The 26,600-nt window shown below is 46.4% G+C and overlaps 1 protein-coding gene across 1 annotated transcript in view; it reads left to right on the top strand.

The window, feature by feature from the left end:
• Window positions 1–26,600, top strand: part of PARD3B (par-3 family cell polarity regulator beta) — a 560,874-nt gene that overhangs the window by 498,705 nt on the left and 35,569 nt on the right. The window contains 1 exon segment of the mRNA XM_033152744.1: window positions 13,153–13,232. Coding sequence (XP_033008635.1) covers window positions 13,153–13,232 — 80 coding nt within the window.

A 26,600-nucleotide genomic window follows, 5' to 3' on the forward strand; every position in this document is an offset into this window, starting at 1 on the left:
CTCTCTTGTCTCGTGGTAAGGCTCCTCATCAGACAGCCACGGCAAGACTGAATTACAAGCCTGGTAGATGAAGGGAACGCTGTGGATGTAGCCTATCTTGATTTCAGCAAGGCCTTTGACAAGGTGCCCCCATGATATTCTTGTAAAGAAGCTGGTAAAATGCGGGCTAGACAATGCTACCATTCAGTGGGTTTGTAACTGGCTGACTGACCGAAACCAAAGGGTGCTCATCAATGGCTCCTCTTCATCCTGGAGAGATGTGACTAGTGGGGTGCCGCAGGGTTCTGTCTTGGGCCCAGTCTTATTCAACATCTTCATCAATGACTTGGATGATGGGCTTGAGACCATCCTGATCAAGTTTGCAGATGACACCAAATTAGGAGGGGTGGCTAATACCCCAGAGGACAGGATCACACTTCAAAATGACCAACAGATTAGACAACTGGGCCAAAGCAAACAAGATGAATTTTAACAAGGAGAAATGTAAAGTACTACACTTGGGCAAAAAAAATAATGAAAGGCACAAATACAGGATGGGTGACACCTGGCTTGAGAGCAGTACATGTGAAAAGGATCTAGGAGTCTTGGTAGACCACAAACTTGACATGAGTCAACAGTGTGATGCAGCAGCTAAAAAAGCCAATGCAATTCTGGGCTGCGTCAATAGGAGTATAGCATCTAGATCAAGGGAAGTAATAGTACCACTGTATTCCTCTTTGGTCAGACCTCACCTGGAATACTGTGTCCAGTTCTGGGCACCACAGTTCAAGAAGGATACTGACAAGCTGGAACGTGTCCAGAAGAGGGCAACCAAAATGGTCAAAGGCCTGGAAACATTGCCTTATGAAGAATGGCTTAGGGAGCTGGCTATGTTTAGCCTGGAGAAGAGAAGGCTAAGGGGTGATATGATAGCCATGTTCAAATATATAAAAGGACGTCATGTAGAGGAGGTGAGAAAGGTTGTTTTCTGCTGCTCCAGAGAAGAGGACACAGGGCAAAGAAGATTCCACCTAAACATTAGGAAGAACTTCCTGACAGTAAGAGCTGTTTGACAGTGGAATTTGCTGCCAAGGAGTGTGGTGGAGTCTCCTTCTTTGTAGGTCTTTAAGCCGAGGCTTGGCAGCCATCTGTCAGGAATGCTTTGATGGTGTTTCCTGCTTGGCAGGGGGTTGGACTGGATGGCCCTTGTGGTCTCTTCCAACTCTAGGATTCTATGATCGTCCACTCACTTCTTCTTCCCATCTTACTTGTTCAATATCTGCTTCGGCTCAATTGCCATTTTACTATTATTATCTTTAAATGGTGCCGAGGCATCACTGCATCTCACCCTCCTTACCCCCCAAAAGCAGCAATTTTTTATCCCCCCACCCAAAAAAAAGTCTTAGTGCCCGAATAATAAAACTGGCTGCTGCTGGAAATGGCTACTGGGCTGAAATGATACTCGAAACAGCAAGAGTAGTAGCATTAATCGTGCAGAAAACAAGTTGGCTGGGCTTGAGAGGCCAGCAGTTATCATCCTGCCGGATCTGAATGCTAATCCTAATCGTTTTGCCTGTGGCATTGTCTGCCACCTGTGGGTCCGTCTTTTCTCCTTTTGCAGAATCCAGGGCAACAACCAATAACTATTTGAACTGAAGCAGAATGTTGGGCTTATAGCGACTACCTTGCTGAGGGGAGCTTAGTGCCCTGAGAGGTTTGTCCACCAAGGTAATAAATTCATGTACAAAAGCTTAATGCCGTAATAAATGTGTTGGAGTGCTTCCAGATAGATATTTATTTCTACCACAAATGCGTTCTTCCACGTGTGCAACAGCAACAGCACCTTCCCTCACGTACACTGGCTACATATGTGTTCTATGCATGACAGAGAAGTAAAACTTCTAGGTCTCCTAAATGACTGCGTCCTAGAACCTTAAGGACCGTGTTCACTAGTACATCCCAAATTGATCACTGTGATCACCTGGAGGAGCAACATTAATGGTCTCCTGTGGGCCAGAAGCATGACTCCTGTCAATGAAGAGTGTCGTAGACCCAACTCTATGGAACTCCCCCCCACTAGAAGTTAGACAGGCACCACCCCTGCTGAGTTTCAGTTTTAGTATTCATTGCTGTTCTGGCATTTGCCATCCACACCAGTCGTAGAGCTTGATGGAATGGATCAGTCATGTGGTGCAGTGGTTAAGAGCGGTAGACTCATAATCTGGTGAACCGGGTTCGCGTCTCCGCTCCTCCACATGCAGCTGCTGGGTGACCTTGGGCTAGTCACACTTCTCTGAAGTCTCTCAGCCCCACTCACCTCACAGAGTGTTTGTTGTGGGGGAGGAAGGGAAAGGAGATGGTGAGCCGCTTTGAGACTCCTTTGGGTAGTGATAAAGCGGGATATCAAGTCCAAACTCTTCCTCCTCCTCCTCTCAGTCACTCCCCACTCCTGAGCATCTAATGCATTTTCTCCAGCCACAGTTACTTCTGTATGTCTGCTCATGCACCTAAAATAAATTTTAAAAATCCCAGAAAGGTGACAAAAGACTTCATTTGTCTGTTTTAACTGCTTTACAGTTCACTGCTTTACTTGTAGCTTGACAAACTCCAATCTTTTATGTTGTAGTTCCATCTGATTTTATGTAGGTTCTATTTAGCTTTTCCTTTGGGGTGGTTTCTGGAGTCAAGGAGTTCCACAGATCTGTGGTTTCATTTTACGTATTCTGTCATCTCACTATTCCATCCAATACCTTTCCAACGTTGGTTGTAAATGTTTGGTCCATGTATTAATAATTTTCATCTCCCCGTTGCAGATAAACCCAGAACTTTGGTTTCTTTTTAAGATACTATTCTTCCACACCTTATTGAGCCTTCCTAGACAGATTTGCCTATGCCTGACCTATACACACTTAGCAAGAGTGGCACCCATTCTGTGTCCAGGGCAGCTGTCTACCAGCTCTATCTGGTATGCCTGCTGAGCCCCTACCTCCCTGCAGAATGTCTTGCCAAAGTGGCGCATGCTCTGGTTATCTCCCGCTTGGACTACTGCAATGTGCTCTACGTGGGGCTCAGCCTTTGAAGGTGACCAGGAAACTACAACTAATCCAGAATGTGGCAGCTAGACTGGTGACTGGGAGCAGCCGCCAAGACCACATAACACCGGTCCTGAAAGACCTACGTTGGCTCCCAGTACGTTTCCGAGCACAGTTCAAAGTGTTGGTGCTGACCTTTAAAGCCCTAAACAGCCTCGGCCCAGTATACCTGAAGGAGCGTCTCCACCCCACATCGTTCACTGAGGTCCAGCGCCGAGGACCTTCTGTCAGTTCCCTCACTGCAAGAAGCCAAGTTGCAGGGAACCAGGCAGAGGGCCTTCTCAGTAGTGGCGTCTGCCCTGTGGAACACGCTCCCACCAGATGTCAAGGAAATTAACGACTATCTGACTTTTAGAAGACATCTAAGGCAGCCCTGTTTAGGGAAGTTTTTAATGTTTGATATTTTACTGTGTTTTATGTATGCTGTAAGCTCACAATTCCTTCCCTGGCAACTCTCCATGCGTCTCTGGGGAACCTTACCTTAAAGTTTAGAAAACCACTGGCCTAATATATCCCGTCACATCTTTCTATGAGATGCTAGGAAACAGAAACTAGCATGTTTACGCCACCTTGGGCAGCATAAATAACTCAGGCCCCGGAACAATGGATTCATAATATAAGGAAGAAGGTTCAAACTAAACATTAGTAAGAACTTTCTGGCGGTAAGAGCTGCTCAACATTAGAATGGACTCCCTCAGAAGGTGGAGGACTCTCCTTCATTGGAGGTTTTTAAGCAGAAGTTGGATGGTCATCTGTTAAGGATTCCTTAGCTGTGATTCCTGCATTGCAGGGGGTTGGACTAGTCCAGGCATAGGCAAACTCAACCCTCCAGATCTTTTGGGACTACAACTCCCATCATCCCTAGCTAACAGGACCAGTGGTCAGGGATGATGGGAGTTGTAGTCCCAAAACATCTGGAGGGCCGAGTTTGCCTATGCCTGGACTAGATGACTCTGGAGGTCCCTCCCGCTCTCACCCATTACCCTAAGTTCTCACCAATCTCCTTGTGTTTTCTAGTCTGATCCACAAATCATTTAAGGTGGAGTACCTGGGTTTCACTAGGGACCCAGGTGGCGCTGTGGGTCACCACAGAGTCTAGGGCTTGCTGATCAGAAGGTCGGTGGTTCGAATCCCCGCGACGGGGTGAGCTCCCATTGCTCGGTCCCAGCTCCTGCCAACCTAGCAGTTCAAAAGCACGTCAAAGTGCAAGTAGATAAATAGGTACCGCTCCAGCGGGAAGGTAAACGGCGTTTCCGTGCGCTGCTCTGGTTCGCCAGAAGCGGCTTTGTCATGCTGGCCACATGACCCGGAAGCTGTCTGCGGACAAACGCCGGCTCCTTTGGCCTATAGAGCGAGATGAGTGCCACAACCCCAGAGTCGGACACGACTGGACCTGATGGTCAGGGGTCCCTTTACCTTTACCTTACCTGGGTTTCAGCACCTTTAGTTCCACTTAGATTCAAATACTTTGGAACCACTGGTTTGCAAGAGCTGAGCAAAGAAATAAATCAAAACACGAGAACAGATTTTGTGGCAGACCCAGACTTCGGCTGTCTTCTCCCCAGAGGAGCCCAGCCCATTTTCCTGAGATAACTGCTTTATTTCGAATCCAGTCAAGTGTGTCAGTGTAAACTTCAAGGCTTCCCATGCCTAATGTTTCTGCTGCATTCTGTACAAATGGGAATAGTATCTTTACATCCGCTAAGATTCACTTTCAGCAGGAACTGTTTGGCTGTTTGGGGTGGGGTGGAATCAGGTTGTTGCTTTAAAAAAAACCAAACAGGCTCTTTGGAATAACACTGCAATTATGATGATGAGAGCAGTAAGAGATTGTAAAAATTAAAATACTTTAAAGTTCCACAAATGATATTTCATATTAGCCACACTTCTCCCCTGGGGCTTATCAACCTGAAGTGGTGCCTTATGTAAAATACACCCAGCGGTTAGCAGGGGAATTGCAACAAAGTACGGTTTAGTTGTGGTTTGTGTGAGGCAAGGAAGGGAAAGTTTTCAGAAACTGTAAAATGTGCAACGTGAACATATCCACCAAAAGTGTGTTGCATTCCCTCTTTCTCCACATGGGTTGGATGTAAAACATTTGGGGTTCATTTTATTTCTCATGTACAACAGTGGTACCTCGGGTTAATAACTTAATTCGTTCTGGAGGTCCGTTCTTAACCTGAAACTGTTCTTAACCTGAGGTACCACTTTAGCTTAATTCGTCCTGGAGGTGTGTTCTTAACCAGAAACTGTTCTTAACCTGAGGTACCACTTTAGCTAATGGAGCCTTCCGCTGCCGCCGCACGATTTCTGTTCTCATCCTGAAGCAATGTTCTTAACCCGAGGTACTATTTCTGGGTTAGCGGAGTCTGTAACCTAAAGCGCCTGTAACCTGAAACGTCTGTAACCCGAGGTACCACTGTATATGTGATCCGTCCAGTGAATAGAAAACCATAGATCAAAAGATTCAGCTAACCCGTTCCAAAGAGGGAGATGGGAGGAGAAAGTTCTCTAAACGACACGAGATTTCCTAAACTCATTGTGCTAATATCTGTGGCATGGGTGACCTCTACCTCAAAACAAAACAAAATAAAAAAATTCCTTCCAGTAGCACCTTAGAGACGAACTAAGTTTGTTCTTGGTATGAGCTTTCATGTGCATGCACACTTCTTCAGATACACTGAAACGGAAGTCACCAGACCCTTAAATACAGTGAGGGAGTGGGGAGGGGTATTACTCAGAAGGGTGGTGGGAATGGGTGATCGGCTGATAAGTGTGGAAAACCTGTTGACGACTGTTAACGACTGCAATTGGTCTTACAGGGAAAGGCAAGGGGTGAGATGGCTAAAGATAGCTTTGTCATGTATAATGAGATAAGAATCCAATGTCTTTGTTCAGACCAGGTTTCTCCATGGTTTTAAGTTTGGTGTTTAGTTGCAATTCGGCCACTTCTCTTTCCAGTCTATTTCTGAAATTCCTTTTGTATTAGGACAGCTACTTTGAGATCTTTTATAGAATGTCCTGGGAGACTGAAGTGTTCTCCTACTGGTTTCTCTGTCTTGTGATTCCCGATATCAGATTTATGATATCAATCTCTGCCTCAAAGATAAACTTGTTTTGGCAAGAAGGCCCCACGTAAAAATCAGTTACTATAATGGCAGCCTGACTTGACAGGCTCTCCTGGTTCCATAAGTTATTGTGTGTTTTCCCCATCCTCTACCAGGTCAGACAAGTCTCTCCTTCGCTCCTGATTCGCCGGCGTAACATCTCGGCTTGTGTCTAGACAGATGGCGAGGGGTAGAAGGGCTTAGCTGAGCCTCTAATGAGAGACGCTGGACCTTATAGTCTGCTCTTTGAGCTCACTTCCCAGTTCACCCTCACTAAAGAATCTATCAGCCTTGCAGAGCCAAATTTGGTAAGGCTGTATCCACAATCAGTTTCTATGGCAACTGTATCTCAGAGCACATACACAAACAGCACTGGCAGGGGGATATTGCCCCCCCTTTCCCATCCCTTCTTTTTCCTCTGAAAGAAACAATCAGAAATTGGATGGTACAGCCCTATTACAAGACACACGTGTAATGCAAGCACTTTTTCCTTGCAAGGCAGCTGTGTGGGCTTGCCTTGGTAAACAACCATGAATTCATAGTTGTTGTTGTTTTTTAGTGTTTCTGTACACTAATGGACTCCTTATTCTTGGTGGATTTGAGAACTCATCACCATCATCCTCAAACGACTGTTCTGCTTTAGAATATGTAATTAGTGGCTTTGGAGATCCTTTTTCCTTGCAGATCGCTTGAAGCTGCAATTGGGCATTCCTGATCAAGCAGATAGCAGTATTTATTTTCTGTTCCCTTGGCTCCAGGAGCATGGACTCATTTCATTTTTCCACAAAACAAGATTAAGTACAGTATTCCAGGCTGGTCTGTCACCAGAGTTTCCATTTATTTAAAGTAATATTAGTTGCTTAAATTACAAATGTGACGGCAATGAGCAGCGATGGTGTTTAACGTTGTTTTCCCCTCCCTGAAACACCTGTTGTTTTTCTGGTGAAAAAACTGAAGAAGAAAGGAAAAGACACAGGATGCTGATTTTCTGAATCTCAGTCAAGATCATTTTTCGCTCCATAAGACGCACCTAGTTTTTAGAGGAGGAAAGGGGGAAAGCCCTATTTTTTTTGAGGATCAGCTTAAAGTGGTGCAGCTTTTTTTGCAAAGGGAAAAGCCCTGTTTTTTTAGGACCAGCTGAAAGTGTTGCAGCTTTTTTTTGCAAAGAGGAAAAGCCCCGTTTTTATGGGGTCCAACTCACAGTTCTGCAGCTTCTAGTCCTACAGCCATTTCTACAGTTTCCAGACAGATAATCTAATCAGCCAGTCACATGTCGCTGGGGAAACAAACAGCTTCCCTCTGCATTCAACAATGGAGGCCTGGGCAAGGGGGCCGGGCTGGAAAGGGAGCCTTATCTCTCTCCCGATCACTTGCTGAACAGCTGTTTAGAGGCTTCCTTTCAACACCCCCTTCTCTCTTTGTAAAAAAAAAAGAGCACGATCTGCTTTTGGCCCCTAGGCAATTCAGTTCCAGGGACCATGCATTCGCTCCATAAGACACACAGACATTTCCCCTTACTTTTTAGGAGGAAAAAAGTGTGTCTTATGGAGCAGAAAATACAGTACCTTAAAACACAGAACCAGTGAGGTGCAGTGCATTGGAGTACAGTGTGGCATAATGGTTAGAGTGTTGGACTGTGACTTGGGAGACCAGGGTTCAAATCCCTGTTCAGCCATGAAGCTCACTGGGTGACTTTGAGCCAGTCACCATCTCTCTTAGCCTAACCTGCCTCACAGGGTCGTTGTGAGGATGGAATGGGGAAGAGGAGAACCACTTTGAGCTCCTTGGAAGGTAAAGGTGCCATATAATTATAATAAATACAATACAATAAACTAGAGGGTTGGGGACCCAAAGCTGTGTTGTGAGACAACCTTGGGTTGGGTCACACCAGGAGCACAACTGTTCCTTTTCTCTTAGGTCCCTTTGTTATTTTTAAAGAATATGGGAAACATAGCATACAATGGGAAGATGGTGGGAAATGAAGGAGAAAGGGAAGGGAGGAAGCAGCAGAAAGTTGGGCTTCTATAATAACAACTGAAAACTAAGTAACAAGTAGCAGGTTGGTGTGAAGGATGGACTCCACGTCTGAAAAGACTAAAAGGCTACTTTCTGGTATAGTGAATATTGTGCCAGACATCAGTTTGTGAGACCTGGTTTAAATGTCTGCTCAGCCATTCATCTGCTCAGCTCACTGAATGGCTTGGCCCAGTCACAATCTAGCTCAGACAGCGCAGTTGGTTAAAGCGCGGTGCTGATAGCACCAAGGTTGCAAGCTCGATCCCCGGAAGGGACAGCTGCATATGCCTGCATTGCAGGGGGTTGGACTAGATCATGGGTAGGCAAACTAAGGCCCAGGGGCCCGATCCAGCCCAATCGCCTTCTAAATCCGGCCTGCGGACAGTCCGGGAATCAGCATGCTTTTACATGAGTAGAATGTGTCCTTTTATTTAAAATGCATCTCTGGGTTATTTGTGGGGCCTGCCTGGTGTTTTTACAAGAGTAGATGGTGTGCTTTATTTTAAATGCATCTCTGGGTTATTTGTGGGGCATAGGAATTTGTTCATTTCCCCCCCCCGCCCCCCCCAAAATATTCCAGCCCCCCACAAGGTCTGAGCGACAGTGGACTGGCCCCCTGCTGAAAAAGTGTTCTGACCCCCAGACTAGATGATCCACATTGGCCCTCAAAACTCTATTATTCTAACCTATGTCACAGGCTGTTATGAGGGTATAATGGGCCACCCATGTAAGCCACACTGATCGTCTTCTCAAAATGATTGATAATAAATAATGGTATAAAAATAGTGTCATCTCATGGTGGAGTAAACCTTGATGATCAAGGCGATAAAGGACTCCTAAACACTCCTTGGAGAGCTTTGGATTTGTGGCACACGCCATGAATACAATAAGCAAGCACGATTACTGTTTATAGTGAAAGAATAACTCCATAGTAACTCCATAGCGCTTGTTCAAACCCTGTAGAATGCAATCAGATTCCTTAACCAACTCATATTGTCATGACTTCTGGTGTCATCGTTCCATGACATGGCCATAAATTCAAAGATGGAACGTCACAAGGTACTGAAGTGCTTGCCTACGGGTTCGTTAACGCACCTGTTGGTTGCATATCTCCAAAGCAACAGCCCTTGGCTGCTGGGAATTGTGAAATGCAAGGAATTAAATGAATGGATGAAATGTGGATTGGATAACAAGACTGACTGAATCGGAGCACAGGTTTGATAACTCGTGTTACCCCTAATCCTGACGCATTTTTGTCTCTGAGACCTCTGAGGAAGGAGGTCCGATACCCTCCCAAACTTCTTCTCTTGCACCGCTATTTCCTGGGCTCTTCTTTGCAGCCTCACATAAGGGAATGTACCTTGTCGGAACTTCCTTGCAAGTTCTACAAGAAAAATCACTGATCACTGTGTCCTGGATGGACTTGTGTGATAAGCAGCAGAGCCTCGGCCTTCCACCTCAGTCCTTTGGGAATTTGGCTAGCAGAGACTCCTCGTATTGTTCCATTTCCCAAAAAGATTTTCTTCAGATATTGCAATTACTGTAAATTATTATGAGGCGTACCAGATGAGACATTTGCTATCGTCAGGCAGGAAGGTCAGTGGGTCCAGCCGACTTAAAGATTTCCAGCCCGTCCATATGTGAAAAAAAAGTATATTAAATCTAGTTTAACTCACCAACACACTACCATACGGGCAGACTTTCAGGTGTGGAAAAGACAAAAGGGAAGCATTAGTATCGAGACTCACACCACTTATTTCCCTGCAGAGTCAGCCAAAGTTTTACAATAAAGTTAGGCAGTATGAAAGCCCTACTTTTAAGCAACATCGTCTGTTTTGACTGTGACATTTCTACACTGCGGCACAACCTCTGTGGTGTGATATGTGGCAAATGCAGCTGAAAGACATGGATGAAAATGCAATGACCTATCGTATTCCCAAATCAATAGTCAACTCTGAGGACCAAGTAAAGTTTCTGCTGAATTTTGCACCTTGTCTTGCTTTACTTGTATATATGGCTAAACACACGTTTCCAAAACCTATGAAAAATAATAACAATTAATTGTTACATAAATTGTTAACAATGTTTTGAAAAGACATTAAATCCTGTCCCCTTTCTCTTCCATTAATCTGTGCTGGAGCAGGGATTAATAGAAAAAAAAAATATTTCGAATGGCCTCTTAGTGCATTGCTTTATAAAATTGCTGATTCAAGCGGTAGCAGGATAGGAACACGTGCTAATGTAAGAAACAGGGAATCCAGCCACAGCAGCTCCTGCATTTGCTAGAGAATTACAAGTCATTTGAAGAAGCATCTTGATATTCTGAGTCATCAGCAGACATTGATCTGGTTCAGTCATAATGGCAAACTATGGTTTAGTGTTACATGCATAAGCCTCCTGCTCATACTTCACCTACATTTTAAATTAACCATGGTTTATCCTTCTGTCAGTGCTTGAAATCATCGTTCATTTTTATTAACTGTGATTTAGGACAGGCTTCCCCAACCTGGTGCCCTCCAGATTTTTTATTATTATTATTTTTAGCTACAGCTCCCATCAGCCTTAGCCATGCCAGCTGGGGCTGATGGAGTCAGAATTCAGCAACTTCTGGAGAGCACCAGGTTGGCAAAGGCAGGTGTAAGGAGACAAACCAATATTGTATGCCATGGTTTCAAATGGGGTGATTACCTGGGAATCACACGCATTCTACCGAGTGTCCCATGGCAAGTTATAAATGTAGGAAACATGCTCTGTGGAGGGCTGCCCTTGAGGTTGACTCAGTGTATTGGTGATGACCAGGGGCGTCTTGCCCATAGAGGCAAGTGGCGTGGGGCGCCACGGTGCCAAGTTCTGGAGGGTGCCAGGGAAGAGGCGGAGGCTGGACGTGGTGCCTCCTGGCATCAGCTTGCCGCCCTCGCCAGCCTCGCTGAAGCAGCGCCACGCTCGGAGCCTCCGCCTCTTCCCCGCCAGAGGAGCCGCCCTCCAGCCGCCGCCCGCCACCTCCAGCCCCGCAAAGCTGCTGGCAGCACCATAAAAAGGTTGGCAACTCTGGGAAATGGGGGGGGGGCACACCGGAGGGATCTTTGCACCACGTCGCCAGATATACTTAAGACGGCCCTGGTGATGACTTATCAAGCCCCGAATGACCGGGGACTTTAAAAGCTTGAATGTCTCTCTAAATATAGTCCTTCCTGGGTGTGTTAAGATCAGCTAGGGAGGCTCAGACTTGCATTCTGCCATCGGGTGTCAAACATCATGCACTGGTCTGAGAGAGGATCTTCTCCGTGATGGTGTCCGAGTTGTGAAACTCCTCCGCAGTCTGCCAACTCTCTCTCTTTCCCATTTACACGCCAGGAGAAAGCATGACTAAACCACTCCGGCCTTTGGAAAGTTTTAATGTTCAGCTAGAATTTGTAGGCATTTGCATTTTTATGATTGATTGAAATATGAATTTTATTCTGCACTTAATGTGTTGTAGACTGGCGTTTCTAAGTGTAATTGCGTTTTTCTTTGTCCTGAGATCTTTGCAGGGAAAGGTAGGCTATATTTCGATAAATAAATAACATCTGGGTTCAGCCATAACAAGTTGTTGTCGTTCAGTCGTGTCCGACTCTTCGTGACCCCATGGACCAGAGCATGCCAGGCACGCCTGTCTTTCACTGCCTCCCGCAGTTTGGCCAAACTCATGTTAGTAGCTTCGAGAACACTGTCCAACCATCTCATCCTCTGTCGTCCCCTTCTCCTTGTGCCCTCCATCTTTCCCAACATCAGGGTCTTTTCTAGGGAGTCTTCTCTTCTCATGAGGTGGCCAAAGTACTGGAGCCTCAACTTCAGGATCTGTCCTTCTAGTGAGCACTCAGGGCTGATTTCTTTCAGAATGGATAGGTTTGATCTTCTTGCAGCCCATGGGACTCTCAAGAGTCTCCCCCAGCACCAGAATTCAAAAGCATCCATTCTTCGGCGATCAGCCTTCTTTATGGTCCAGCTCTCCCTTCCATACATTACTCCTGGGAAAACCATAGCTTTAACTATACGGACCTTTGTCGGCCATAACAAGTAACTGCCATTAACTTAAAATGGAAGCAAAAGCTGCCCGGGGGGAGGGAGTGATCAAGAGCCCAAATTTTATTCACATTAATAAGGCAACTGGCCCAGTTTAGATAGCATGCCCACCCACAGTTGAGAATGCTGAATTGACAGGTCATGCTTTGAGATCAGCCAGCAAACCAGAATCAGAAATGATGGCTACAAAAAAGGTTTTCAAACCATGGTGTGTGCTAACGTATGGTTTCCATTGTGTCTTGAGTTGACAAACCATAGCTGTAGCCATACCTCTGGAGGCTGCTGCTGCCTTGTGAAAAAAATGGGAGTGATAAGGAGATGGAAAGTGAAAGCAGATGTGGGTTCTGAGCTATTTCAGTTAGTGATTATTCAATCCCACTATACTTTGGGTTTGCAAAATCAACACTCCTTTATGTTGTCACCCCAACAATATTCCCATTTGTAAACGGGAGAACTGAGTTGTGCATCCTATCGATGGCGTGCGTCGCAGTTCAGATATAGCTATCTTGGGCCCAAGTCCTAAGATGGTCCACAATGATCAATGGCTGCTTTCACTTCATCCAGTATTATTCTTGATTCTTTTTCTTAGTTTTTTATGGACTGTAGGATACACAGGACATCTTTTTCTGTTGCCCCGTGTTACGTACAAATTGACAGCATCTCTTCTGGACTGCAAAAAAGAATGCCAAAACCAGGAAAACAAGCACTCTTGTTCCATGTATATATTTAATTTTAATAATAGTGGTAAGATTAATGTGGGTTCCTCAGCATTTTTTTTCTTTGTTGATTTTGGCATGCTGGCGCGTCGTTTGTTCTCTGATTATCATTTTGAGAAACATTGTCAGTAACTGGGTTGAATAATTGATCTTCATCTCTAATTATGCTGTTCTCCACAGGTGCCTGGAAAAACTCCAGATGGGACTTCGCACCATCTCCAGTTTGAGGGAAGAGAGAGACAATACGCCTCCTTGCCCAGGTAACTTCTGTTTTAGATTTACATACTCCCACTCTCTAGTATATACATACATGTGTAAGCACACACAGGCACACTGCTTCCGCAGGCAGGTTTTCTGCTGTTGTCGCACTGTTTAGCTAAATCTGCATCAAACAGACATCTGGCAACGAAATGAGAGATTATGCTGCAATTTGGTCGTGCTGCCCTTCCGCTGATGATTTAGTGCCATCTTTATAGCTGTGTTAATAATTTAGCCAGCCAATTTGGAGGGGGGGGAGGAAGAGTAAAGTCTCTCTCAATGAACATGTCAGCAAGAGTCATGATCTGCCGAAGAAGAATATGACATAGAAGGAAGCTTATTCCACAAGAGTTATAGTAGGTCTTAGCAGGGCCTGAGACAGAATTTACAATGGGGGGAAAAAATCATAGCTAGCAGTGACAGAACTGTGCTGTGAAAAGTTCAGCGGTGCAGCAGTTTGTGGCTTCAGAGGTGAGTGAAAAGAACCTGGGTTTCTGGTTTCTTTCTCCCAATACGCTAAGGCTGCAATCCTTTACACACTTGCCTGGGAATAAGTCCCACAGAACTTAATAGGACTAGCTTCTGAGTAGACCTGCACAGGATTGTGCTCTGTGACTAAAGAAAATTGGAAGTGAGGATAATTGTTAGAACTTCTCTTGCTTATGGGGTGTGTGTAGTCAACCTGTGATCTTCGGATGAAGGGCAGTATAGCAATTTAATTAAGAAGAAGAAGAGTTACATTCCTAAGCAAAAGTCTGCTCCTTTATTTTTTAGAAGGTTACACAACCACTCAGTTCCTTCTCAGATTTGCAAAATCAGAACCAAAGATGCTCTAGGCACAGTGTGTGTTAATCATCACCAGGCACCTGTTGGGTAGTACCTGCGACTTTCACACCTGTGGGCTTGTTTCTCCTTTCCCTGCATACTCCTTGGAGAGTTTTGTTGTTCAGTCGTTCAGTCGTGTCCGACTCTTCATGACCCCATGGACCAGAGCATGCCAGGCACCCCTATCCTTCACTGCCTCCCGCAGTTTGGCCAAACTCATGCCAGTCGCTTCAAGAACACCGTCCAACCATCTCATCCTCTGTCGTCCCCTTCTCCTCGTGCCCTCCATCTTTCCCAACATCAGGGTCTTTTCCAGGGAGTCTTCCCTTCTCATGAGGTGGCCAAAGTACTGGAGCCTCAACTTCACGATCTGTCCTAGTGAGCACTCAAGGCTGATTTCTTTAAGAATGGATAGGTTTGATCTTCTTGCAGTCCATGGGACTCTCAAGAGTCTCCTCCAGAACCATAATTCAAAAGTATCAATTCTTCGGCGATCAGCCTTCTTTATGGTCCAGCTCTCACTCCTTGGAGAGCTACAGAACCATAAAAATCAGGTTTGACCCGAGATCACAGTGACACACACCACATTGATGTGTGTGTCCTGTAAGCAGTAACAGCTCCACAGTACATCCTCCAAGTATCTGCATAGTTAACTCCATAAATAGCCATGGTCATGCGGAGGGAGAGCAAGTCTCAGACATTTGTTCTCCTCCCTCCCCATCCCTGCTACTGGCTTCTTGAGCTCTGTGTCGCAAGACAGGGCCTGGTGAGCAGAGTTCGCTGGAGCCCAGGTCAAATTCCAGGAAGGCAGGTCCGCAAACATCAATACGGATGGTGAGTTCAGGTTCCAGGATGGCTAGCAAGGGGCAGGTTCCACAAACAAGGTAGAAGTGGAGGTCAGGTCTCGGAAAAGGACAAGCAAGGATGTGGTTAGCACCACGGACAGCTCCCAGTAGGCCTGGAAACCAGAGAAGCCTTACTTGAATGCTGCTTAACAGCTAGAAAACTCTGAGGGTACCTTGAGTAGGTTTCCGGTTTCCTCTAGGTTAGGGGTCCCCAAACTAAGGCCCGGGGGCCGGATGCGGCCCAATCGCCTTCTAAATGCGGCCCGCAGATGGTCCGGGAATCAGCGTGTTTTTACATGAGTAGAATGTGTCCTTTTATTTAAAATGCATCTCTGGGTTATTTGTGGGGCCTGCCTGGTGTTTTTACATGAGTAGAATGTGTGCTTTTATTTAAAATGCATCTCTGGGTTATTTGTGGGGAACAGGAATTCGTTCATATTTTTTTCCAAAATATAGTCCGGCCCCCCACAAGGTCTAAGGAACAGTGGACCGGCCCATGGCTGAAAAAGTTTGCTGACCCCTGCTCTAGGTAGCCAGTGGTGTCCCGTGATGAATGAGGTCCCCGCCTTGAAAGGGACCTGCTTCCTTCAGGAGCCTTTGCTTGTGGCGACACAGAAGTGACCGCAGCTTTGGAAGCAGAGTGTGAAGGCAGTAATGTTTTCTCTTCAGACTGTATCACGTGCTTTGAAATTCTAGCCTCTTGACGAGCAAACAATGGTTTGTTCCATTTGATGCAGGGGTTGGCAAGGTTTACCAGCCATGGGCCGGATCACTCCTACAGAGATCGTCTGTGGACCAGACTGGTGCAGCGCGATGCCGGAAATCGCATCTGCGCACGTCCGTAGCGCCGGAAATCGCTTCTGTGCATGCCCAGATGCCAAAAATTGTGCCTGTGCAGAAGGGATTTTCGGCATCTGGACCTGCACAGACGTGATTTCCAGTATCTGCCCATGCGCAGACGTGGTTTCTGGCGCCACTCAGCGAGTCCCCGCACCATGCTGCGCTGATTTAGCGCAGCGCAGAAGGGACTCGCCGAGTGGGTGGCTCGGTTTGGGGACGGCTCGTGGGCTGGTAAAACGGTCTTCGTGCCCATGAGCCGCATGTTGCCGACCCCTGATTTGAGGCCCGCCTGGCACCAACTTGGTCATCATTTTGGAACCAAGAAAATACCTTTTCATTCTCCCAGGCATTTGTTTTTATTCCGATTATGGTTTTAATATGTATTTTCATTATGGTGTTTTTCTTCTGGTTGTAAATCACTTTGGGACTTTTGGTAGTGGAAAGCAATAAATATCCTTAATAAACCTGACTCAGTCAGTGAAGCACGAGACTCTTAATCGTAGGGTCATGGGTTTGACCCCCACGTTGGGCGAAAGATTCCTGTATTGCAGGGGGTTGGACTATATGGTCATTGTTGTCCCTTCCAACTCTACAAATCTTTGATTCTATTAGTCTATTTGATGGGCATCTGCCATGGATGCTTGAGTTGTGATTCCTGCATTGCAGGGGGTTGGACTAAATGACTCTTGGGTTCCCTGGCAACTCTACAGTTCGATGATTCTATGTAACCGGTGCCTTTCTCTTGGTACACGGACAGCTAGCATGGTGCCTGCCAGATGTTATGGGACTACAACTCCCATCATCCCTGACAATTCGCCAAACTGGCTGGGGCTACAATTGGAGTTGTGGCCCATATCTACATGACACCACGTCGGCTATCCCTGTCTTAGTAGTTCACAAGCTCAGGATCCTTTCCCACCTTGAGAAGGATGGGTTCTGGTTGAAGACGCTTTGCTGGCTCCCTTGAGCATTCCTACAAAACTGTTCAAAGATCTGGCATCTGCCAAATGACACTTCTCCCTATTTTCCTGGCCGCCCATGTTTTCACTCAAGTGATCCTGCCAGTATATTTTTACAAGAAAGTGTTGCGCTCTTAAGAGATTGGGTGTTACTCAACTGTGCTTTGCTCAGAGCGGGCGCACTAAAATCAATGGCTCTAATGGAGCAATTTTCATTCATTTTAGTGGGTCTACTTTGATTAAAACTTAGTTGAATGCCACTCGCTGTATTTATGCCATGCTTTCATTGATGTGGTATAACAGGGCAGAATCCCAATAAAGGGAATTGGCACCATAATTTCACTCCCCCTAGTATTTTGAATAGTGAAAAATCTGGGGCATGAGCACCTTTCAGAAGTGATGCAAAAATGCTCTAAATCCAAGAGGTAGCCATCTATGTACAGCATTATTTTAGTTCTGTTTTGCATTATGTTTCCCAAAGGCTGTGGCTTATATTAGAGTTTTCCCAGGCTTTAACTTTCTTTAACCATGCACTAGAACTGTTAATAGTGTTCTCCAGTTTAAAGGGGATTTTTACATTTCAGACTATCTCTTTAATTCACATCTGTGACTAATACGGGACGTAATTTGCTAAGTTAGTATCAGAGGAGCTATCTTCCTTAAAAGTTTAGTTTGGCTCCCCACTGTTTTCCTGCATGCCTCAGGTAATGAGATATTTTCAAGATCCCTTTTTTAATCTTCAGAAATTCTTCTCCGCTACTGTCCATTTGCGTTGTGAGTCCCACTGGCAGGTTATGTATTGCAGAAAGTTACTAAAGTTTCCATAAAGGAGCAGGTTAAAAGGCTGAGCCAAACATACCCCTCCGCCCAGGTCTTTCCTTCCGTCCTTTGATTGCATCCTCTCATTTCCTCTCCCTAACAGATCTATTCCATTCCTTCTGCGCCTTCAAGTTCAAGTCATTTCTAGGCCTGCAGCCACTGCTGTCTTCCATCTCATCTCCGAATCCCCTCTATTTCTTTTACATCTGCTCTGTAATAGATCATCAGAACTGAATATAGTACCCAGCTGTGCATGTACTATTGATTTATATTACATAGGAGCTTTTTCAATATTATTTTCCCATTCAGTTCTCCTCCACCTCAACATCTTGTTTACTACTTTGACTGCAGCTTCTGCTGGGCGTTTAGCAGATTTACATTGTTCACACGAACACAAAGATCTCCTTTCCTGATCGATTCTAAATCTAAATCAAGCCATTAATCTTACCCTCTGCTTTTCCAAACTTCAGTTTTTATCTCTGTTCCGGATATGTATTTGGAAAGGGTTTAAGAAGCAATCAAGATGTTCCATAGCCTTCGCGTTTCTGGGGGTAGAAGGGGTTTCATTTCTGCTCAGTCAGCTGGTGCGTTTGTGGCAGCCTCTAGTTTAAGTGAGAATATCTGGAATGCCGTTCTTTAAATAACATAAGCAAATTTAGATTATTATTTCTGAATATTGATATTTCAGCTGGTACAAAATGTGAGGTTTTTTTATTTTACTTTATTTTTATTTGAGAATTGTGTGACAACAGGCAAATATTTCAGAATAAATGCAGAGCAGTTGAGTTACTCCTGCTCCTCCCTTGAACCCATATATAACCTACCCCAATAACATCCCCGTGCATAGGGAGAGACATGGGCAACAAGAAAAGCCTCTCCCCAGAGATGACACCCTTACTCCAGCATCGCGCCTAGATCCCCATGGCAGGACCCTCCCACACAGTGGCGGAGGAAGGCTCCGCGCTACCCGGGGCGGCGAAAAAACACGCCCCGGGGGCACGGCGCCGTGACGTCACATTGTGACGTCACGATCGCCGGGCCACCGCCGCTTCCACAGCCCCCTTTTAAGCCGCAGAGCAGCCCCACAAGCCGCCTTTTCCATCTGTGGCTCAAAAGGGGGCCGCGGAAGCGGCGGTCTGACGCCGGAGTGCGCCTGCACGAAATGTCGCGCAGGCGCACTCCGTCGTCAGGCCGTGCGCCGCTGCTCCCGGGGTGACGGAGGGAGCGGCGGCGCGTGGGAGTGGTGTGAGGGGCCGCCGCTTGTCACCCCCCACGTGCCGTCGTTTGTTCCGTTGCCCCGGGAGCAGCAGCACCGCACACACCGTGCGCTGCCGCTCCCGGGGGGATGACAAGCGGCGGACCCTCCTGCTACTCCCCACGGACTGCCTGTCACCCCGGGGTGACGGAGGGAGCGGCGGCAGCGTGGGAGTGGCGGGAGGGGCTGCCGCTTGTCACCCCCACCCTCCCCTGTCACCCAGGGCATACCACCCCTAGCGCCCCCTAGCGACGCCCCTGCTCCCACGCTAGATGAAGAAGCCTCCACCTAGGGAAGGGGAATTGACATTTAGTCATTTCCATAAGAGCCCAGAATTTTTAAAAAACCTTGCAACCTCAAGTTTAAATGTCGGTGATACAGGCACCCACACTGGAGCTGGTGCTGCGGTGAGACCACCTGAGAGCTCTCGCTGTTGACTCAGTAGACTCAAGAAAGATCTTAACATCCTCACCTGGAACTTGGCAGGATGGGAGAGCAAGAAAGGAGATAAAGATCTTACTATGTTTCTGCAGAATTTTGACATCATCTGCCTACAAGAAACCTGGCTGCAAGATGCTAACCTTCCACACTTGCAAGGGATACTCTAAGCATAGCCTCCCTGCTGTCAAGAGACATCAAAAAGGACGAGGAAGTGGGGGACTGACCACCTTTGCCTCACTGGATTTGGCTGGGGAAATCATTGTTGTGGAGTCAGATCTCCTTTATGAATATTTTTTGCCACTACAGTTCAGTGCAGGGGCGGGAGACCCATTTTTCTGCATCAACATCTACCTCCCACCAGCACATACCCTAGCTGTGGTGGTGAAGATTTGGACTGAAATAAGGGGGGGGGGGAGTCCCAGTTAGCACTACCTTGAATTCCACGCCAATGATTTGCTTTAGATTTACCTGCGATAGACGGGAAGAGGCTAACTGAGCCTCACTTGCCCACTCACCAGGAATACTTGGTGGACACCAGTTGAGAGTGAATCGGACAATGTTGGGCTTTGGCTTGATACCGATGACCCTCAGTCTGAATATCAATTACTCAGCTTGGTGGGGTATTTGCTGAAAAACACTGCAATTGGACTATCGGCAAACCTTGGCAACAGCTTGGAGTAAATCAGACAACGTTGGGTTTGGGGGTGATACTTATGACTTTCAGTTTCTGTTTAAATTACTCAGTTGGGGGGCTGAAAATGGTGGAGTTTTCGCTGCAAATCTGTTGCTGAACTTTCGCACCGGTTTGAAGTGATTCGGACACTGTTGGGTTTCGGGGTGTTAACTACGAACCCTGGTTTGATGGATCAATTTCTGTTTCGGAGAGCTGCAAAACGACTGCAAAACTTTGGCACGCGTTTGGAGGGAATCCCAAATTTTGGCATTCATTAGCATCCAGGGACTGTCAGGAATGCAGGTTCATCCACAGGTCAGGAAAAGAAGACAGGAATGGCAATCGGCTTTTGTTCACAATAGTAAAAACACAACGGCGTTCATTCTAGACCATGGGTAGGCAAACTAAGGCCCAGGGCCGGATCTGGCCCAATCGCCTTCTAAATCTGGCCTGCTGTTGCATTTAGAAGGCGTGTTTGAGTAGAATGTGTCCTTTTATTTAAAATGCGTCTCTGGGTTATTTGTGGGGCATAGGAATCCTTTCATTATTATTTTTTTCAAAATATAGTCCGGCCCCCACACAAGGTCTAAGGGACAGTGGACCGGCCCCCTGCTGGAAAAGTTTGCTGACCCCTGATCTTGGCTAATATGCCCTAGTTGAAGACATTGCTGGAGCTGGCATTTGGTCCCTGTAGCCCTCTGTAGCCCTCTCCTTCTGGACTCCTCCCAAGCAGCTATAGACCCCGTAAAGGGAGAGGGATCTCCCTCTGGACAATGTGCAAAGCTCTTCATGATCTGGGTGTCAGTGGAGGAGGAGAGCCAGCTGAAGAAGGGCTGAAGCAGTGTCTGGCTCCCCTCTGTCAGAGTATGCACTCACACTCTGACCCTCGGCATTCAACCCTGCCCTGCTACTTTCACCTCCCAACTTTCCCCTTCCACAGACTGGTCCTCTGTGTCCCACCACCACTGACCTGGGTCTAAGCCCTCTGTGAGACTTAGCCCACAGCGCCCACAACTCTTTGTCTTTCAGCCTGTCCCTGACACTTCCTATATAATAAAGTCCAAGTGTCTCTGCGCCCAGTCCCTGTGTCCGTGGGTTTATGCTACTGTGCATGTGCCCCATGGACAGCCGTTGGCACTTGGAACGCAGAGACACTTCGGAACATGCCAGCAGCGGAGGCTGCGCCAGCGCTGGGCACGGGAGAGAGCAGGAGACTCAGCAGCCACTGCGGCATCGCACTGCCAGGGACTCGCAGCCACTGAGGAGCTCGCGGCGCTGGGGCTTGCGGGCGGCTCTCGCCTTGCCACCCTTTCTCCCACTGCTGGGGGAGATGCAGTTTCCATCCCCCGTTGCCAAGGAAACGGTCCGAGGGAGAGACGCCAGAGCAGAGGCGCCCCCCGCCCACGGATCCTGCACGCCACCCGGCTGTTGCCGCCGGCAAAAACGGCAATGCTTAGCCCCTCCCCCCTGCGCGAGAGGGAGTAATGTCATCCGCTGGCCTGGAGCGAGAGGGAGGTGGTGGTGGGCGTGGTGGTGGAGAGGCCACACCTCTCCTCCAGGGATCCCCGCCCACTTTCTTTCCCCATCTTGAGGGCCTGTGAGGGGGCTTCGAGGGCAGGGGAAACAGGGGTGAGGAGCAGGGTGGGGGGAGCCCTGTTCTAGCGCCCGTTAATTTAACGTGTTTAAACCACTAGTAGTTAATAAGCCTGATGAAGGATTATACTTAGCTAAGAAAGGGGCTGGTGGAGATATGCAGTCATACCCTATTAAAGTGGGCGGGAATGTAATGAAGCCAAAATCCGCTGGCAATGCCATTGGTACAGCCTATGCAAAGATAACAAGTATACCAGATGCACACCGTGACAGTTTGAAGCAACACTAATCAGCAAGAGCACAACCTCCCTAGCTTTGCTATCCCAGTTTAATACCAATGGCAGGAAGGTGGGAGATGCCTCCCTCTTCCTAAGCAAATGAACGTGCTGATAAATTCAGTTAGCTGTTTTGCTTTGGAGTCTGCTTTGGAGGTTCCGGTTGTTAAATAACGTTGACTTTTTAAATAAGCATCAGTGTTAATGGAACACGAGTCCTAAGGGTGGCGTGAGTTCTCTGTTGTGAAAAGCTGTGAAGGAAAATAACCAGGAGTCAATCAAATCAAACATGTGTCTTTTTATTTAAAAAAACAACAACCTAATACTAATAAAAAAAAATACAGTCATAATTTGGCAACCTTCTATGGGAAACTTTCTGCTAAGTCAGACCTTCCCAGTGGCTCAGGAGTGATGGATACTTATTCTTATACCGGATTGTGTTATTTAATCTCCAGAAGGGAAGGAAAAGCGTAAAAGGCAAAGCCAAGGATTTGCAGGAAAGATAAGAGATCTTCATACTCACTACCGGTAGTTGCTCTAGGGCTCTAAGGTGAACAGAGCAGTGTTACTCAGCAATGTTAAAGCTTCTCACTTAGGAAGGAAATAGCATGATTCTTGCCAGCCATGCTTTGCTTTTTTGGCACCGTGAATTTCACCATAAGGCCAGGTAATGGTAATATACTTGAAAATCTTGCCCCTTTGCCCCTCCCCCAAAAGCCTCTAAACTGTTTTCTGGTTCCATCTGTGACATGTGGATACGTTGGGTGGTTTTCATTTAATGGACAATATCCATTGCCGCCCATACTCAGAGTAGACCCATTGAAATCAATGGACTTAAGTTATTTAAAACAAAATAGGAAATTCTTTCCAGTAGCACCTTAGAGACCAACTGAGTTTGTTCTTGGTATGAGCTTTCGTGTGCATGCACACTTCTTCTGCATGCACACGAAAGCTCATACCAAGAACAAACTCAGTTGGTCTCTAAGGTGCTACTGGAAAGAATTTCCTATTTTGTTTCGACTATGGCAGACCAACACGGCTACCCACCTGTAACTTAAGTTATTTAAGTTTTCGATTTCACTGGGTGTACTTTGAGTATGACTTTGTTGTTGTTGTTCAGTCGTGTCCGACTCTTTGTGACCCCATGGACCAGAGCATGCCAGGCATGCCTATCCTTCACTGCCTCTCGCAGTTTGGCCAAACTCATGTTAGTAGCTTCGAGAACACTGTCCAACCATCTCATCCTCTGTCGTCCCCTTCTCCTTGTGCCCTCCATCTTTCCCAACATCAGGGTCTTTTCTAGGGAGTCTTCTCTTCTCATGAGGTGGCCAAAGTACTGGAGCCTCAACTTCAGGATCTGTTCTTCTAGTGAGCACTCAGGGCTGATTTCTTGGAGAATGGATAGATTTGACCTTCTTGCAGTCCATGGGACTCTCAAGAGTCTCCTCCAGCACCATAATTCAAAAGCATCAATTCTTCGGCGATCAGCCTTCTTGATGGTCCAGCTCTCACTTCCGTACATTACTACTGGGAAAACCATAGCTTTAACTATACGGACCTTTGTCGGCAAGGTGATGTCTTTGCTTTTTAAGATGCTGTCTAGGTTTGTCATTGCTTAGGCGTCTTCTAATTTCGTGACTGCTGTCACCATCTGCAGTGATCATGGAACCCAAGAAAGTGAAATCTCTCACTGTCTCCATTTCTTCCCCTTCTCAGAGTAGACCCATTGAAATCAATGGACTTAAGTTATTTAAGTTTTCGATTTCACTGGGTGTACTTTGAGTATGACTATCTCTAGTTAAAATTAGCCTGCTTCCCGACTTTGGCTTCATTGCCGTCTCCTTCTATACAAGGGATAATCAGGAGCGTTCCAAGTTAGAGAACTGTTGGTGCCTTTAGATGTGAAAAGTTTCTCCTTTTGGACCCAGAAATAGACTCTTAACCAGAAGTAGAGGTCAGTCACTGAGACCTTTAATGATCGGTATTAATATGATGTATCTCCTGCGCCTTGGCCACCTTTCTAGCAAGAAATGCTGATTCTTAAAAAATCAATGTTTCGATCCTTCTCAGCCCTTGTGTTGATTCAAGAACAACATTTTGTACCATAAAGGACACTGGAAAGACTATAAAGGGTGAGATCTCGTTGTGCAAATCACTTTCTGGAGCAGTGAAGAAAATGGGTGAGGGGAATTACTATGACACTCCCATCTTCACAGGCTCATTAAAGTTTAAGGTGGGCCTTATAAAGGACATCTAGACTTATCTCAGATGAATAGTTTGTCTTGCAGAAGCTCATTCCTTTGACATTCAGGACCTGCCATGGCTGCTTTACTTTTCCCCGGCTACTAAATAAGATAAGTCTAGTGAAATGTCCCAAGGGACCAGAGGCTTCCCCGCAGCGTAATTTGTTACAGTAATTTAAGAGGGGCGAATCAAATAATAACTTGACAAAGAGGGGAGTCAACACTATTATACAACTGCTGTATTTGCATAAATTCAACATCCTTGCCAAACCTTGAAAGAATGCATTAATTCATGTCCATAATCACCCTGAGATTTCTTAGATTCATGTTCTTTATTTTACACATTCACCCTTCCCATCCAGCCTCTCCCATGCTATTGTGCAAAATTAATCTGCTCAGTAGAAGGCATTTGTCTTCTGGAGTCACCTTACCATTTTGAATATTCCCCTTGAGGTTGAAGCAAGATGCAGAGTTTGCAATTACTTTTTTTTCTTCTTGCAAGGTTACGTGCAGATGTAAGCTTGCGATAACAGCCACCAGTCTGAGTGTTTTGTTGCCACCGCCAAACTGATGGATCTGTTAAATATCTTCCTTAGCAATTTTTGTTGTTGTTGTTGTTGATTTGGCTTGATAAATAACATTGCAGTAAATTTATATTTGCTCAGCTTCTTTTCACCCCAGTAAATGCTGTGTCCCCTGTTTGAAAACGATGTTCATTGACTTTGTGGGCGGTATTGAACTACCATATTTTTCACTCCATGGGGCGCACCGGACCATAGGGCGCACCTTGTTTTTAGAGGAGGAAACAAGAAAAAAAACATTTTTCTGGTTTTCCTCCTCTAATAGCCCTGTTTTTTTTGAGGATCAGCTAAAAGTTTTGCAGCTTTTTGTGCAAAGGGGGAAAAGCAAAGCTCCTTTTGCAAAGGGGGAAAAGCAAAGAGGAAAAGCCCCATTTTTATGGGGTTCAACTCACATTTCTGCAGCTTCTGAAGGAAAGGGAGCCTTTTCTACAGTTTCCAGACAGATAACCTAATCAGCCAGTCACATGTCGCTGGGGAAACAAACAACCTCCCTCTGCAGCACAATCAACAATGGAGGCCTGGGCAAGAGGGCGGGGCTGAAAGGGAGCCGGGGATTCTTATCTCTCTCCCAATCTCTTGCTGATCAGCTGCTGAGTGGGGTCCTTTCAATACCCCCTTTTCTCTTTGTAAAATAAAAAGCATGATCCTCTTTTGGCTCCTGGGCAATTCGGCTCCACGGACCACCATTTGCTCCATAAGACGCACAGATATTTCCCCTTACTTTTTAGGAGGAAAAAAGTGCGTCTTATGGAGCAAAAATACGGTAAGTCGTTCTGCTAGTGCAAGTACTTTGGGCTGTGTGGCAGAACTTCCTCTCCCTCTCTCCATGTGCCTCCTAAATATGTTGTGGGTTTTCCCCTAGCCCTCCAGATTAGATTTAGGGGGAGGCAGGGAGAGGGAAGGGAAGTTGTGTTGCCCAGCCAAAAGTACTTGGCACTAGTGAAAATGTTTGGATCCCACCACTGAGCCTCATGCTGACAGTCCAGTTCCGAGTTTCTCTGTTTAATTGAAGGCAGATTCCTGTTAGAGTGACATCTAAGGCACTTCTGACCAACATCTAGCTGTGACTGGCTGAAAGGAATGCTTGCCAGACATTTTCCCTCACCCTCTGCTTGTTGGGAAAGGGTTCAGTGGAAGAGCCTGTGCTTTGCATGCAAAAACTCCCAGGTTCAGCCCCTGATGTCTCTCGGTCTGACTGGGGAACGCTGCCATCAGAAACCCTGGAGAGACAGTCCCAGCCAGTGAAGACGATATGGAGCTATAACCTGACTTGATAAAAAGCAGCTTCCTATTATTTCCCTATGCTCACATAATGGGGAACATCTGTACAGTTCATGGGACTGAGCTGTCATCATTAAATCACATTCTTAACCAAGTCATTTCAACAGGGCTATGAGAAGGTGTTGCAGTCCAACCACAGCTTTCCATGTCATCGTTTTTCCACATAGGTCAGATTTACGAGCTCAAAGACAGTTTGATTTTGCTTAGACTAGGATGTTTCATTCATCATATTGGGCATACCACACTGTTTCTTTTGTGTGTGTGCGTGCCTCTTTGTGTTGAGCCTTTGTCTCTTAAACTGAGTGCGAGGGGTGGAAGCCAACATCCGTGTTATGTTCCATCTGCTTGCAAAAACTTGGCCCCGGATGGAAAGAACAGCAATTGCTGTTGAAAGGAATGTCAAGGTCTAGGGCCAGAACTGTGGCAGAGTTGCTAAGGCTACAAGCAAGCGAGTAGGAACTGGAAGCAATCTAGACCAGTTTTAGAGATGTGGTCATGGGTTAGGACACCAGAGGTGGCTGCTGCCCATTGGTGATGGTGAAGGAAGAAGCAAGGAGCCCAGCAGTAGGGATGAGCCAGAGAGCCAATGCCAGACAGAGTCTACCTCTCCTGCTGAGTTTTGCAAGGGCAACACTGAGGCGGAGGAGGAGGAAGCCGGCAGCCAGAGCCACCCTATGGACTGGTTAGTAGGGTGAAATGCAGTCACCTCCAGATTAGTCATGGTTTGTGAGCTTCCCCTA

The sequence above is a fragment of the Lacerta agilis genome, chromosome 1, assembly GCF_009819535.1.
Source record: "Lacerta agilis isolate rLacAgi1 chromosome 1, rLacAgi1.pri, whole genome shotgun sequence".
Lineage (NCBI taxonomy): Eukaryota > Metazoa > Chordata > Lepidosauria > Squamata > Lacertidae > Lacerta > Lacerta agilis.